This window comes from Rhodamnia argentea, chromosome 10, assembly GCF_020921035.1.
Source record: "Rhodamnia argentea isolate NSW1041297 chromosome 10, ASM2092103v1, whole genome shotgun sequence".
NCBI lineage: Eukaryota > Viridiplantae > Streptophyta > Magnoliopsida > Myrtales > Myrtaceae > Rhodamnia > Rhodamnia argentea.
The window spans coordinates 5,718,703-5,732,814 of record NC_063159.1 but is presented as its reverse complement, the minus strand read 5'-3'; the positions used below and the strand labels follow the sequence as shown (position 1 = coordinate 5,732,814).

The window sequence follows — 14,112 nt, the reverse complement described above, 5'->3', positions numbered from 1 at the left end:
TCACAGATTTGTCTAAATTGCTAAATAATCCTTCATTACCCGTCATATGGTTGGTGCATCCACCGTCCACGAGCCATCCATCTCTAGATGCATTTGAGATGAAGCAGGAGGCAACAAACAGGTGCTCCACTTCACTAGCTACTGCAGTTTGACCTTTAGCTTGTTGTTGCCGATGCTTTTCCCCGCAAATGGCCTCAACATGGCCCATTTTGTGACACCTCCTACACTTCACATCTGGTCTCTTCCAACACTTGAAATGAGGGTGGTTTCTCTTTCCGCAATGCTTGCATGGAACTGCATTCCACTTCCTATCGTGTCCACCACTACTTGAACCTCCTTGGCTATGACTATGACCGGCCTCAACATGTCTTCTATTCCGGTTCCATCCTCTTCCCTTTTCTCGAAGATGCGGGCTTGGCTTGCAGAGCACTTTCGATAGGCTCATTCTTCCTCATAAGCCTTCTTTGCTCTTGAGCACGTAGAGCACTTAGGACTTCAGCAAGTTTAATGTCCGAAATGTCCTTAGTGTTCTCAAGAGAAGCAATGGTTGCTTCAAACCTTTCGAACACCGCAACCAAAATCTTTTGAACCAGCCTTTTATCATCTATATCCGTCCCTAAGACCCTTATCTTATTGGCTATATCAACTAGCCTATCAACAAACTCTTTCACAGACTCATTCTCCTTCATTTGCTGCCTCTCAAACTCCCTTAACAAGTTCAGCACCTTCATCCCTTTCACTCTCTCATACCCTTCATACTCTTCCTTCAAATAATTCCATATATCATGCTGAATCCTTTTTCATGATTCTAGTAAATATGGTCGAGGAGACGGCAGAAAACAAGCAAGATTTTGCCTTTGCTTTTCTGGTTACTCTCTCTTTATGGTACCCGATTTGATTGATAGTTGGATTGTTGGGTAGATCAAGAACTTCGTAGTCCTCTTCCACAGACTTCCCATAGATCCGCACCCTCCATGAAAGCTTGCATCTTCACTGCCCATGCCTGGTAGTTGTCTCCATCGAAGATTGGAGCTGTGATTGTTGAGAATGAGGCAAGAGGGAACACTAGTTTGTTCCATCTTTTTTTTTTCTACTTCGAATTTAGCACTCTCTCACAAGTCCCTTAAGATCAATAGGGCTCTGATACCAATTTGTTGCACGTAATGTGCTCTACGTTGTTACAGAGAATGTGCTCTCAATTTAGAAGAACAAGAGAAGATTAATCTGGAAATGCACTTGTCACACTCTAAAAAATTCCGAGAAGAGTACATAGCATTTTCAAAAAATAAAGAAAAACTGAATTGCACTAACTAGCAACAAAATAGGAACCGAACAACAAACTCCTACTATCTTGTTGACTAAGTAAAACAAAAACAAACAGCTAACAGACCAAAACAAAAAATGACCAAGAATGATCCTTAAGGCATAACCAACAGTTTTGGCTATTGTATTATCCAAACCAGGACACTCTTTTAAGTATTGTTGGGTCAGTTGTTGCTGACTAAGGTAGTGTTGATGGGCATGCTAAGGAACTTATTAAACAATTGTGCGCGCTCGCACTAGAGAGAGAAAGTTGTTTGGTGGTTAATTTAGTTTTATAATTGATGATATTTGTTGAAGCAGATTATCTTAACACATCACATTTGGAATTATTCTCTTTTCTCAAATAAAGTCCATTTAGAGCTTCAGTTACTCAATTTTTTTTTTTTTTTTGGCTATAGGATTTCTGGAAATTGACATTGGCATCATTTCTGGCGGTAACATTAGCTGCAATTCTCTACTGCTGGCAGGTCTACCGTGTCCGGAAGCACCTTGTTCATATGGAGAAGCTATTGACTATGGTCAACTGGTACAGAAAATCCTCGTGAGGGGCAAAGGTCGAAAGGATCGAAACAAAAGAAGTTAATCATTCCCAGCTTCTTTTCCAAAGGATTTCTCGAAATGTTGAGACCCAACTTGGCGAATAGAGGAATGTTGCTTGTTAAATGATGTACATAACGACGTTTGGGGAAAAGCGTTGTTGCTGAATCATAGTATGCAAAAATTCAGGGATGTCTTTGTCATGATGTACCAGTTTTATTGACTCTGATATGATCACAATTTAGCTGCAACTATATTAGCTTATTGAGATGCTAATTACCAGCCATACAAAGGGCTCGACCCAAGGCATCTGAGGGAAGAGTCTGCCCTTATCAATCCATGATGAATGATGATTAAGGAGCCGATCAGCGCTAGTCTAGCAGAGTGAGGAGACGAAACTTTTATCGGACAGGCTATTTGTCCCAAAAGTTCAATTGTCAGAAAGGAGGCTTATGGCATTTACGAAGCACGTTCTATAGTAGCTAAAACATTCTTTTGTTTTCCCCATTAAAGATAGTGTGCCATAGGCATCGCCTATGGATATCGGCATGGCAAATCTGTCCATGTAGCTAAAAATGTAATGTTATGGTGCAAGAGAAGATCATGCTAGTATCCTCTTGCCTACTGATGGACTTAAATGAGATCTAATTAAGGATGAGTTTTTCAAAAGATCCTATCTCCGTCAGCATCAACCAGCCAAAGTTAGTCGGATAGACTTAATTAGCACAAATGCAAAAATTTTAAAATTGAATTGGCAAAAAAAAAAAAAAACCTAGGACTGAATTGAAATAATTTCAATAATCTAGGACTTTTTTGGTAATTTTCCCAACGGAGTGGTGTTATGAAGTATCGGTCTTGTTTGATTCACAGAGATCCAAACAGCGGGAAGGGATGACTAGTATATGTCTGTTGTGTTGAGGACAAAAAAAGGAATATTCAAGGGGAGGAGTTACCGCATACAACCACACATCCCTGGATGCAGCCTCCATCACCTTTTCAAAAGCAACTCTTTGGTTGGCTTTTCTTAAGGTCCTTCTTCTTTACAGGGGAGGAACAAAGTGCGTTAAGACTTCAAACAAAGGCTTGTAGAGACGATATCTTTGTAGTAAGAGTACAAAGAAGAAGAAGAAGTAGAAGAAGAGGAAGAGGAGGAGGAGGAGGAGGAGTTGCTTGCTAAGAATGAAGAAGTGACTTAAACTACTGCAGAAATGACAAGGGAGCCTCTCCCCGACCATGAAGCATCTTCTCCACAGCCTTCTTTCCCATCGCACCTCACCAACTACTTGTACTTGGGCTACTTCTTGGCCAGATGGGGTACCAGGTTCTGCAATTCACTTTGGTTCAACTCATCTGAAACTGCTGTTGCCGTTCTGAATATGCTCTCCCAGGATATGATGACTTGCTCTTAATTTTGGATATGCAATGGTTTGGAGTGTTCTATCCTAGTGTAACTACTTTCTGTGTCATTCCTACTTCGGATATTTCGAAACCTTTCCATCAGTTCAGATCATCTCAGTTGGTGTCATCACTTGTCCGTCCTTCTCTCCCCATGCCTGATATACTATGTCACTGGAATAACTGGTACATGATTGTTAGTGAAACCATCAATTTGCCCCAATTCATCAACGAACAGTGAAAACTTTGTCTTATGTGTGCACTAGGAAAATCGATCCTATGGCCATTTAAATTTCAATCCAGCCTTTTACTTGAATTTGACCATATAAGTGCGGCGATTCTCAATAAAGTAATAGTTCTGTTCTCAGGTTATTTTCTCTCTTGATACCTCTCCATCTTTCATGTCTGCTTGTCTTGCAGGATGTGGGATTTCTCTGTAGCCTTATACATGATCAACATTTGGCCAGACTCTTTATTGTTGGCCGCTGTCTATGGAGTGGTGGAAAATGCCTCCACTGCCTTGTTCGGCCCGATAATTGGAAAGTGGGTGGATAAACTGAGTTACATCAAGGTCTGATGAACCTACAATCCTTTATCTACTACAGAAAACATCGGACTTTAATTCCCAATGTTATCGTAAGTGCATTTATTTAAATATGATAATTGAGTGATATTACATTCACGAAGGGGCAAACATTTGTTGCAGGTTCTCCGGCTTTGGCTTGTGACACAGAACTTTTCTTTCATAGCTGCTGGAGGCACGGTTCTCGGTTTGCTAGCTTACCCAGATTTGAAGTCCACAAGTGTTGAAACTTTTGTCTTGCTCGTCCTTGTGACCAATGTTTCCGGAGCTGTTGGCGTGCTTTCCACTCTTGCTGGAACAATCTTGATTGAAAGAGAATGGTAATAGCTTTGAGCTTAAGTACTTGCATCCCCAAGGCATACTATTCTCTTTTCATGTTCTTTTCAAATTTGCTTTTAATGTGCCTCTAATTGCAGGGTGGTGGTGATGTCGGAAGGCCAAGCCCCTAAACTCCTTACCCAGATGAATTCGGTCATAAGACGGATTGATTTGATCTGCAAGTTGTTTGCCCCTGTTGTTTCAGGCTTCATAATCAGCTTTGGTTCGCTAAAAGCATCTGCTATGACTTTGGCAGTTTTCAGCACCATAAGTGTTTGGCTGGAGTACTGGCTTTTCATGTCAGCATATAAGGGGAGCCCTGCTCTAGCTGAGCGAAATCGACAAAGAACCCAGAAACCTTTTCCTGCTGAACTGACAGAGAGCTCTTCTGTTCCAGATGATTATCATCCAGCAAATGCAGAAAAAAGCCAAAAGAGAAGTCTCGGTGAGAAAATCGCGAATCTGCCCCTAGTCAGTGCTTGGAGAGTGTACTTTGAGCAAGAAGTTGTGCTTCCTGGAATCGCACTAGCTTTGTTGTATTTTACAGTTCTCAGGTAACGCACGGGAAACTGATGAATCCTCAAAGTTCATATCTTTCACCCTAGTTAATGGGACTTACCTGTAATGTTCTACTATTGACGTTTTGCTTTCCTCGTAAAAGGGTAAAAAAACAGGATGAGCATTCCTGATATATCATCAGGTGGAAACTTGCATATGCATCAAAACCTAAGGTTGTCTTAATTGTAACGTCGTTTCTGGTATTATCTGCTAGACAGTTACTATTGCATTGCTGCATTGTCTGGAAACTGTGCAAAATTTTGGCAGTCTCAGAGTCTTTCTTGCTCTGATTTGAATGCACTGACCATTCAGCATTGTTGTATGGATTTACAGCTTCGGAAGTTTGATGACAGCTACATTAGAGTGGGAAGGTATACCTGCATTTGTCATCGGAATAGCACGCGGAATAAGTGCAACAATCGGCGTTGCCGCCACTCTGGTTTACCCAGTCTTACAGTCTCGCATTTCCACGATCCGAACTGGGCTCTGGTCCAGCTGGTCCCAGGTATAATTTTCAACTATCATCTTGTTTTAGGACTTTTTTGGCTGTATAGACTAGCGAAAAACAATTGAACTTTCATTATGAGGAACTATTGCAGTGGACTTTCCTGCTTCTGTGTGTTGGGTCAAAATGGGTCCGAAACAACATAGTAGCTGCCTCTATGCTGATGGGAGGAGTGGCGGCATCTCGACTTGGATTGTGGATGTTCGATTTAGCCGTCATTCAACAGATGCAGGTTCTTTATTTCGGTTTCAATAATAACTCAAAAGAATAGCACCGGTCACTCGTTTCCCTAGACATCTCACAAACATTCTTGATTCATGTGTGGTTGAGGTTTAGCTCACCATTTAGTATTTCATCTTGTGAGGGGGTTTCTGTTTGTCTTCTTCCTCATTCTTCGACTCCCTGTTGGTTCTTCATATGGGTTCATTCTTATTTACTAGCTTAAACTTTTGGTTGGATATTTTAATGCCATTCTACATGAAAACTGTTTCTCGTGGTGGTTGTCAAATTCTCAGACCTCAAAATTCACTTTCTGTTCCATCCTGTTTCTCATCTGTGGCAGGATAAGGTTCCAGAATCTGATCGGTGTGTGGTTGGAGGCGCTCAGAGTTCTCTACAGTCCCTCTTGTATATGATGGCTTATGGTATGGGAATAATCATCTCAAATCCAAAGGTGATCACCCCTGCTTCTACTTCCTATGATGACAAGAGTGATACACTACTTATATCATGTGTGGAGTTACCTTAAGTTCATCAAACTTTCGATTTACGATCTAACTGAATTATTAATTTGTGGCTTCTGCATCAGGATTTCTGGCAGTTGATTTTGTTGTCGTTTCTGTCGGTTACCCTATCGGCATCCTTATATACTTTACACGTATACCGTGTCCGCAAGCACCTGATCCATTTTGAGAAGCTCATTTTGCTGGGAAGTTGGTCGATCATATGGTCTTCGGATGCGCACCAGAGTCAGACCGCGTGAACTTCATTAGTTCTTTTCTAAGACATGACAAGAATCTCATTGTATTTCCGGAACGATATCATACTCCAGGACAAGCTGCTCATGCCATGATGTCTGACAATCCTGGGTGAAATAGAAAAGGATAACAATTCAGACTGTCCTAACAGGATCTTGATAACGGGATTGAGAAGTACAATCAGGGACTCGGTATGTTTATAGGAATGCCGGCTGCTGATTTTACATTTGCGAAATCCATCTGTTCATCTTACCTCTTACGTGCTTTCTTACAAGCCCCGCAGAGTGATTGTTTCACATGCTTAAGATGCAATCCTGAATAAAAATTACACTTTCCGGTAACCATACTTTGAGTGACTTTTATTTAGCCACTGAACTTCAATTTCCTGACGCCTGAGATCACTTATGATGAAGTCATTGAACTTCAACTCCTAATGCATGATGAGCTGAGGTTTTGCATGAGTACTTGGCCCACTGGATGGATCTGATCAACGAGGGGGGCTTGGACTGAGCTCCTAGAAAGGACAGGCCAGGCAATCTAGCCTCAAAACCCTTGCCCAGTTCCGTCCCTGGAGATCAGCAATAAGTATCTGGACAAACATGATCCGGACAGGATTGGTTGGTTTGGACATGGAAACTACTTTCACTGTTCATTTAACAGAATTAATCGGACATGATCTGAAGCTGGCCATTTGGGCCTGTTGATTTCATGGCTCAAATTCTTGCCGAATCGGAGTTTACATCGGAGCCTGGAGAGCCAAGTTAGGTCCTAGACAAGTTCGGAGGTGTTCGGGGGGTGCGATAAAAGAGGGGACTGGGCACCTGGGCAAAAAGGACGGGGATGCCAGTCAGATCAAGCATAGTAGCCGAAGTTACTAGGCATGGACCAGGTGGTCGACAAGCTTGTGGCCGAGCCGCCCGCCCTGATCAGCACCCAGCCTACTAAATTTGCTACTGGTCATCCTGTGGTAGCCCGGTAGTCGTATGGATCTCGCGAACTCGGGTTTAAAAATCTTATTTTGACCTGTTTTTGTTCGAGAACACGAACATGGTGGAGGTGTTTTCTTAGGGTGCGTATGGTAAAGCTCCAGAAACGCGTATGGTAAAAAAGTGTTCCCAAAGTGTTCCGGGAACACTTTTCAGAAATGGGAACACTTTTGGAGCAGAAACGAGAAACAAAAAATACTTATTTCTTTGTTCCCGGAACACTTTTTATCAAAGCTTTCGAACACATTTTATAACGCAAGAGGAACACTTTTTGCAACCCTCTGTTTTTGGACTATTCCTTCACACTTTCAAAGACGACGACTTTTTATCAAAGCTTTTGAACACATTTTTTTTTTTTTGTAGTTACCAAACGCGTTTCTGTTCCCAAAAATCGTAGCCGGGAACAGAAACAGAAAAAAGTGTTTTTGTTCCAAAAGTTGTTCCAGGAACAGAAACGTTACCATACACACCCTTATCCTCTAGCGAAACTTGGTGCGATAATTACAATGTTTGTGAGGAGTTTTATATTGGAATACTGGAAACATGCGAGAAAAAGATAAGGTCCAATCGATTTTCCACTTTCCGAAACGGCCTTTTCCTTACCTAATTTTAAGGAAAAGGATTTGAACCCTCAAACTCAAACACTCCAATTTATGGGGAATACTGGAAACATGCGAGAACACGAACACGGGGAATGCAGGCTGACCATTACCACCATCTCTCATCTCTCTCCCAAAAGGGGAGCATCGGGGCTCTCCCTTTCCGTTTCAATTTCAATGGCCAAATTTTAATCGAAAATTACTGATGTAGCGATCTAATTAGTGCCAATTGTCATATTATATGACAAAGTCAATGCTAAATTTTTTCTTATTTTTCTCGTCTTTCCTTTCTTTCTTTCTTTTTTATTCCCTCCACCGGCCACAAGCAAAGGTCGTCCTCATCGAATCCGGCAAGGGCTACTCTCATTGGCCACCCTGCCCAAATCTGGTGAGGACTTGGCCAGCGAGAGGCGTCCACGCCCTTGTTTCACTCGCGTGTGGCCGACAACCTCCGTCGACCATTGTCGAGGCTTGGCAACCAACAAACCAAAGTAGGAAAAAAAGGAACATATATAAAGGAAAAAAGAAAAAAAAATTCGAGAAACTTAACAAAAAAAAAATTGCAAAAACTATCAATGTCAGCGATTTCGAACCAAAATTAACCAAGATAACTTAATTGGTGAATCGTCAAAAGGTTTAGAACTAAATCGGCCAAATTGAAAAGTTCATGGCAGAATTGACTATCCTACAATAAGCTCGGGACGCATAAGACAATTATTCCTAACTCTCTAAATTTTGGATTGATAGTGAATTATTTGAGTCCGGCTCTATTGATAGGATGTGGGTACCAATGGTCGCCGCCTCCCTTGTCATCAGATCACCAACTTCCTTTACCTTCCGACCTTGGGTAGGCGTCAACCCCTATACATGGTTTTATGACTTTGCGGAGACCACTTGTTGGTTTCTTTGATAATGATTTCATCTTGCCTTAGATTATGAATTGCAAGATCTCCCTAGAGCATTATTTCATGAACGGGCAAAAAGCATTGGCCAACCTCAGAAGAAGTTTCAAAAAGCATTTGAAGAGCAGGCCAGAGAGAGGTAAAACCCAGGCATCCAGGGCCCAGAACGAGAGGGCTGATGCATCCATTCATGCATTAAAATAACAACCGCATGGTAAGAAACAGTATCCTGGAAAGGCCATCGCGCATGCATTAATACAGAAGGCGCCAGAACAGTTTATGACTAATTATTCAGAAAGAATCCATTGCATGTCTCTGTCATGATATGTATGTTTTACTTGCTCTGGTTTGATAATTCATCTGTAGTCTGATTATGACGGCAGCTTTACCAGATGCTGGTTGCCAGTCCTCTTAAATGTTTGACCCGCAAAGCTTGCCCCCGGGGAAAGATCCGTCCACGACAGCGATTTCGGGCACCAATCGGCTCGTGTTGATTGAGATGATAAAACAGTTATTTCCAGAGAGAGGTCAGATCGGCCACATTGCCATCGAGCCACAGTGATATGGTGCCTGCTTCTTACAGGTTCCTGATAAGTGCCATCTAACTTCGTAGCATTTCATTTTTTTTTTTTGAAGATCGAAATGATGATTACGCCAATCGAGATGATGATTATGCCGGAGCCACATTGAGGCTTTCTATTTTGCATCCCAAGTTTTTTTTCTACATAGATGATGTGGGAGCATCAAGGTCTAAGAAGGAAAAGGTATCCAAGATGGATTTTCAAAGAAGAGTGAAGAATAAAGGCTAGTTCTTTTTTTTTTTTTTTTTTTTAAGATTTCCTACTTTAAAATTTGGTTTCCTTTGTGAGTCAAAGGTTTCCTATTCCTGATCTAATGTTTTCTAATTTGATGTTTCCTTGTTTGAAATTTTCCGGTTGAAGATTTCATAGTTTTATGTTTCCTGATTTAATATATCTTGGTTAAGGTTTCCTAATTCAATGTTCTTCTAGTTTAGTGTCTTAGTACCTCTGTATATAGAGAGAGAGAGGTGTTCTCTCAATTGTAAGAAATGGGTCTTCTTTGTGGATTGCATTCAAGAGACGAGTGAGTTATTGGAAGTTGGAATAACTCTAGGGTGATTGTGACATCTATTGTATCACTTGATCTATGATAGAATCCTATACCCCTCTCTGCTCTCTCCATTTAGTAGGTCACCTTAATGGTACCGCATAAATTCACTGTTCCTCGTTCTATCTATTATTTTATTATTCGAGTAACATCATCTAATGGTCTAGTCTTAGAAATGAGCAAATCTTACTTGATCGGTATGACAATCGGCGAATCGATATTGCAACTTCTTCTCCAATATTCCCAACGAAATTCTGCCCTCTCAAGCTAGGCTCCTTTCCTTTTAACCAAGGGGGTGTTACCAGGTTATCTATCTGGGCATGGCGGCTGCGAATGTGCTTCTGGACAAGATAAGGAAACAATTTAGCTCTCTGACAAACAAAATGGACAAAAACAAAAAGTGAACTTTTTTTCATCTTACACTGTTCTGATCTGATTCTGACCTTGGATCTTTGTGGCTGCTGGTGTTAGGGATGAGACACAAACATGTGTTTGGCTGTTCTTGGATCTAGCCTTTTGACAGGAAAAGACAAAGCCACATGGCTCATCTTACCGGGGAACGCTCTGTGTTTTCTCTTCAAACATTAGGCATTTGGCATTTTGTAATCCACAGGTTTGACCTTTGCTCTTACCTCCTCCTTTTTTTTTTGGGTTTCATTTAAGCCATTTACTTGCTCTCTGGACAAAGGTCCTGCCATTTTCTGATCCTGCTGAATCCAAAGATTTGAACATTTTTTTTAAGGTTCTGTGTTTTATGTTTTGTTCACATGGGAAAAAACAAAGATAAACAGTCATACAGCTTGTAGACAATATCTTAGGAGCAATGCACACCTAACACCCACGATTCTGACTTCTTGATCCGTTTTCTTCTCAGTTTTCAGGATTTGCTCTTGTTTTTGGTGAAACCGAGTCTACAGCAGAACGAACAACTTCCTTGATACCATTTGCATCACTTTCATCATTCACACCAAGAAACAGGGCACTCGTCACAACAGTACAGTACAACTCAAAGCCTATCATCATTTGCATGCAGTGAGTGGCCACAATACAAAGTAAAGATCCACATCCCAATCAGTCGTTCATCCCATCCACAATTCATTGGAAGAAGAAGAGGAGGAGGAGGAGCCACTTGCTATGATTCAAGAAGTCAGTTCAGCCACTTAAAATGATGAGGGAGCCTCTCCTTGACCGGGAATCGGATCCTCAACAGCCATCTTTTCCGCCATTGCTCACCAGATATTTGTACTCCGGCCACTTCTTGGCCAGATGGGGTGCGAGGTTACACTTCTCATTTCACTTCAGCTTCGGCGATAGTTCGGAATCACCCATATTAAGAACACTTGCTAATAATGTGAAAGAGAACATTTTCTTTATGGGGCCCAGTTTAACATAGTACTCTTCATACAGTTTCAAGTTTGAGATGTTTCGAACTTTTGCAAGCTTTTCCTTTTTGTTCTTCCATTTTCCTCTCATTGTTTAGAAAGGCTGATTTTCTGCTATCACTTCAACATCATAGTTTTGGAATTGAGAAGGGAGTTTCAACTACTTAATTCAATTATCTCAGGCAAAAAAACAAGTAATTTGTTTCCCTTCCATGGCCAAAAGTTGGAAAACAAGTTGCAAACTGATGTTTACTAGTTCTATGTAGCGGAAAAGGCAGTTGTTCTAGTAGCTGCTGTATGGTATTGATTTACTAGCCTCAATTTTTTTTTTTTTTTTTTGGTCGAAGATTTACTAGCCTCAATTTAACAGGTAAAAGGTAAAATGAAAAAAGGTTGTGCCTTTCAGAAGTATGCAAGATGCATATAGCAGGATCATGTAGCAGAATAAGTAATCAAACAGCCATTTAATTCTCGTGTATGCATGCATTCATATCCTTTACATGGTTCTCGGTGAAATAAGATCTTGACCCAACCTATTCAGTAGTTCCAGAAATTTTGGTATGTGCAGTTCTACAGAAAAAATCAAACCTTGGTAAGGTCATGCTTCATTTCGATCTGTGTTCTCAGTCCTTATGAGAATATGAAGTAGGTTAATGTCTTCTTGTCTTGCAGGATGTGGGAATTCTCGGTAGGTCTGTACATGATCAGTATTTGGCCAGACTCTCTACTATTGGCTGCCGTATATGGAGTGGTAGAATCTGGCTCCATTTTCTTGCTTGGTCCAACCATTGGAGAGTGGGTCGATAAGTTGAGTTATGTCAAGGTTCGATAAACTTCAATTCTCAAATTTCTCAATTCAGGACCAGAGCTAAAGAAATTGGACGGCACCTTAGGTCCAAATGCTGCAACCAAAAATTTGGAACTAAGCAAGCATTTTTCAGAGAGAAAATAATTGCTCAGAATATTTCAATGAGTTCGAATTGTTTTTGTAAAGTCTCATACTTGTTGCAGGTTCTACAGCTCTGGCTCATAACGCAAAACTTCTCATTCGTGGTGGCCGGAGCCACAGTCTTTGGTATGCTGGCCTATCCAGATCTGAAATCCACAAATTCTGGATTGTTCATCATGCTCATCATTGTGACCAATGTTTCGGGAGCTATGGGCATGCTTTCTACTCTAGCTGGAACAATTTTGATTGAAAGAGAATGGTAATACTAAGTTTAGACTTATAGCTAGAGTCTCTTCCACATATTGGCTAATTAATAGTATGCCTTTAGTCTTTTGGCGAATTGAGGAGAGACGTTTTTCCAGTATCTTTTTGCTACAAACTTTTGTTTCAATTTATTTTCCCTCATAATTATGCCTCTAATTGCAGGGTGGTAGTGATGTCAGAAGGCCAACCTCCAGGACTTTTGACCCAGATGAACTCGGTCATCAGAAGGATCGATCTGATCTGCAAATTATTTGCTCCGGTTGTTTCCGGCTTCATAATCAGCTTTGTTTCGCTAAGGGTATCTGCTATGACTTTAGCCGTCTTGAACACAACATGTGTTTGGCTGGAGTACTGGTTTTTCATGTCTGTATATAAGGGGATTCCGGCTCTTGTTGAGAGAAACCTGAGAAGAACCTCGAGACCTTCTCCGGTTGATCTGTTGGAGAGCTCACTGATTCAAAATGAAGATCCTGGATCAGCAGAAAGCAGCCAAAAGCGGAATCTCAGGGAGAAAATTTCAAAGGTTCCCTTCATTGGTGCTTGGAAAGTGTACCTAGAGCAGGAAGTTGTGCTTCCTGGAGTATCACTAGCTTTGCTGTACTTTACAGTCCTCAGGTGATGTACTAGAAATTACTTCACTCTGCAATTATATATCTAGAACTAGTCCCAGAACATGCATATTACACTCCAGGAAAAAGACTGATCTGCCCTCAAAGGTTCATTTTTCTTCAGCTGAGTTAAAAGTAGAGAGGACAATTGTGCAGTACGTGTACGACAGATTTGTGCTTGCATCAAATTTGAGTTGTCTTAATGCCATTACCATTTTCTCGTACTATCTATGAGAAGGCATTTGTCGCTGCTTCTCAATCATCAAGGCAGTGTGAATTTGTCGCTCTAATTCATTGCATTTACAAGTAGAAGAATTTTATTGTTTTGGTTTCAAACTCTACAGCTTCGGAAGTTTGATGACCGCTACATTGGAGTGGGAAGGTGTACCTGCATTTGTCATCGGAATAGCACGTGGCATTAGTGCAACAATTGGCATTGCAGCCACTCTGGTGTATCCAGTCTTACAATCCCGGATTTCTACACTAAGAACAGGGCTCTGGTCTGTTTGGTCCCAAGTATGGTTCTCCAGTTCCAACTTTGCAGGGATTTTTTGTCCGTAAATTTGACAAGCGTTACATGGATAGATAATTAAAATATATTGCAGTGGATCTTCCTGTTTCTATGTGTCGGCTCAATATGGGTTCAGAACGGCTTAGTAGCTGCCTACATGCTGATGGCAGGAGTGGCGACATCTCGACTGGGACTGTGGATGTTCGATTTAGCTGTTATTCAACAGATGCAGGTTATTTACATATCACAAGCATGATTGTAGATCTGTTATTTCCCGAACATAGACAGATGGAGCAGCTGTTCATTGCTTGAACAGAAGACTACTTTTGTTTCTCTTTTCTCATGTCTTTAGTTGGCTTTGGCAGGATGAGGTACCAGAATCTGACCGGTGCGTCGTTGGAGGCGTTCAGAATTCACTCCAGTCCTTTCTGGATCTGATGGCTTATGTTATGGGAATATTCATCTCGAAACCACAGGTGATTCCTGGTGCTGCTGCAATTAAATGGAGAACTATTTTTCCCTCCCTCTTAAATATGAGGATTTTTTGCTTCAGAATCTAACTTCTCAAATTGTTGTTCTTGCATCAG

General features: G+C 41.2%; 2 protein-coding genes and 1 long non-coding RNA gene across 5 annotated transcripts in view; 2 read left to right on the top strand and 1 right to left on the bottom strand.

The window, feature by feature from the left end:
• The window catches only part of LOC115731682 (solute carrier family 40 member 2-like), a 29,538-nt gene that overhangs the window by 15,064 nt on the left and 362 nt on the right, over positions 1-14,112 (top strand). The window contains exons 1-7 of one of the 3 annotated variants that reach the window (XM_030662366.2): positions 10,754-11,089; positions 11,866-12,016; positions 12,205-12,401; positions 12,569-13,021; positions 13,359-13,530; positions 13,620-13,757; positions 13,891-14,001. In XM_030662366.2, the coding sequence (XP_030518226.2) occupies positions 10,977-11,089; positions 11,866-12,016; positions 12,205-12,401; positions 12,569-13,021; positions 13,359-13,530; positions 13,620-13,757; positions 13,891-14,001 (1,335 nt within the window). In that variant the 5' untranslated portion in view covers positions 10,754-10,976. Of the gene's footprint in view, positions 1-10,753; positions 11,090-11,657; positions 11,752-11,865; positions 12,017-12,204; positions 12,402-12,568; positions 13,022-13,358; positions 13,531-13,619; positions 13,758-13,890; positions 14,002-14,112 lie in introns of those variants that run through there. The other 2 variants (XM_048286023.1, XM_048286022.1) reach the window with 2 other exon arrangements.
• Positions 2,956-6,324, top strand: LOC115730947 (solute carrier family 40 member 2-like). Its single transcript, XM_048286024.1, has 8 exons — positions 2,956-3,181; positions 3,676-3,826; positions 3,962-4,158; positions 4,255-4,710; positions 5,048-5,219; positions 5,314-5,451; positions 5,782-5,892; positions 6,028-6,324. The coding sequence occupies exons 1-8, from the start codon at positions 3,069-3,071 to the stop codon at positions 6,199-6,201; spliced, it is 1,512 nt and encodes a 503-aa protein (XP_048141981.1). The 5' UTR covers positions 2,956-3,068; the 3' UTR covers positions 6,202-6,324.
• On the bottom strand, positions 10,064-10,772 carry LOC115731683. The gene is made up of 3 exons (XR_004014269.2): positions 10,650-10,772; positions 10,373-10,375; positions 10,064-10,138 (listed from the first exon to the last, which is right to left on the bottom strand). It is a non-coding gene; the product is annotated as an uncharacterized LOC115731683 (long non-coding RNA).

Bases quoted from the DNA above. Each gene is read 5' to 3' on its own strand.
- LOC115730947 (XM_048286024.1), top strand. From the start codon at position 3,069: ATGACAAGGGAGCCTCTCCCCGACCATGAAGCATCTTCTCCACAGCCT. The intron at 4,159-4,254 runs GTAATAGCTTTG...CTCTAATTGCAG, and splicing joins ATCTTGATTGAAAGAGAATG to GGTGGTGGTGATGTCGGAAG. The intron at 5,452-5,781 runs GTTCTTTATTTC...CATCTGTGGCAG, and splicing joins CCGTCATTCAACAGATGCAG to GATAAGGTTCCAGAATCTGA.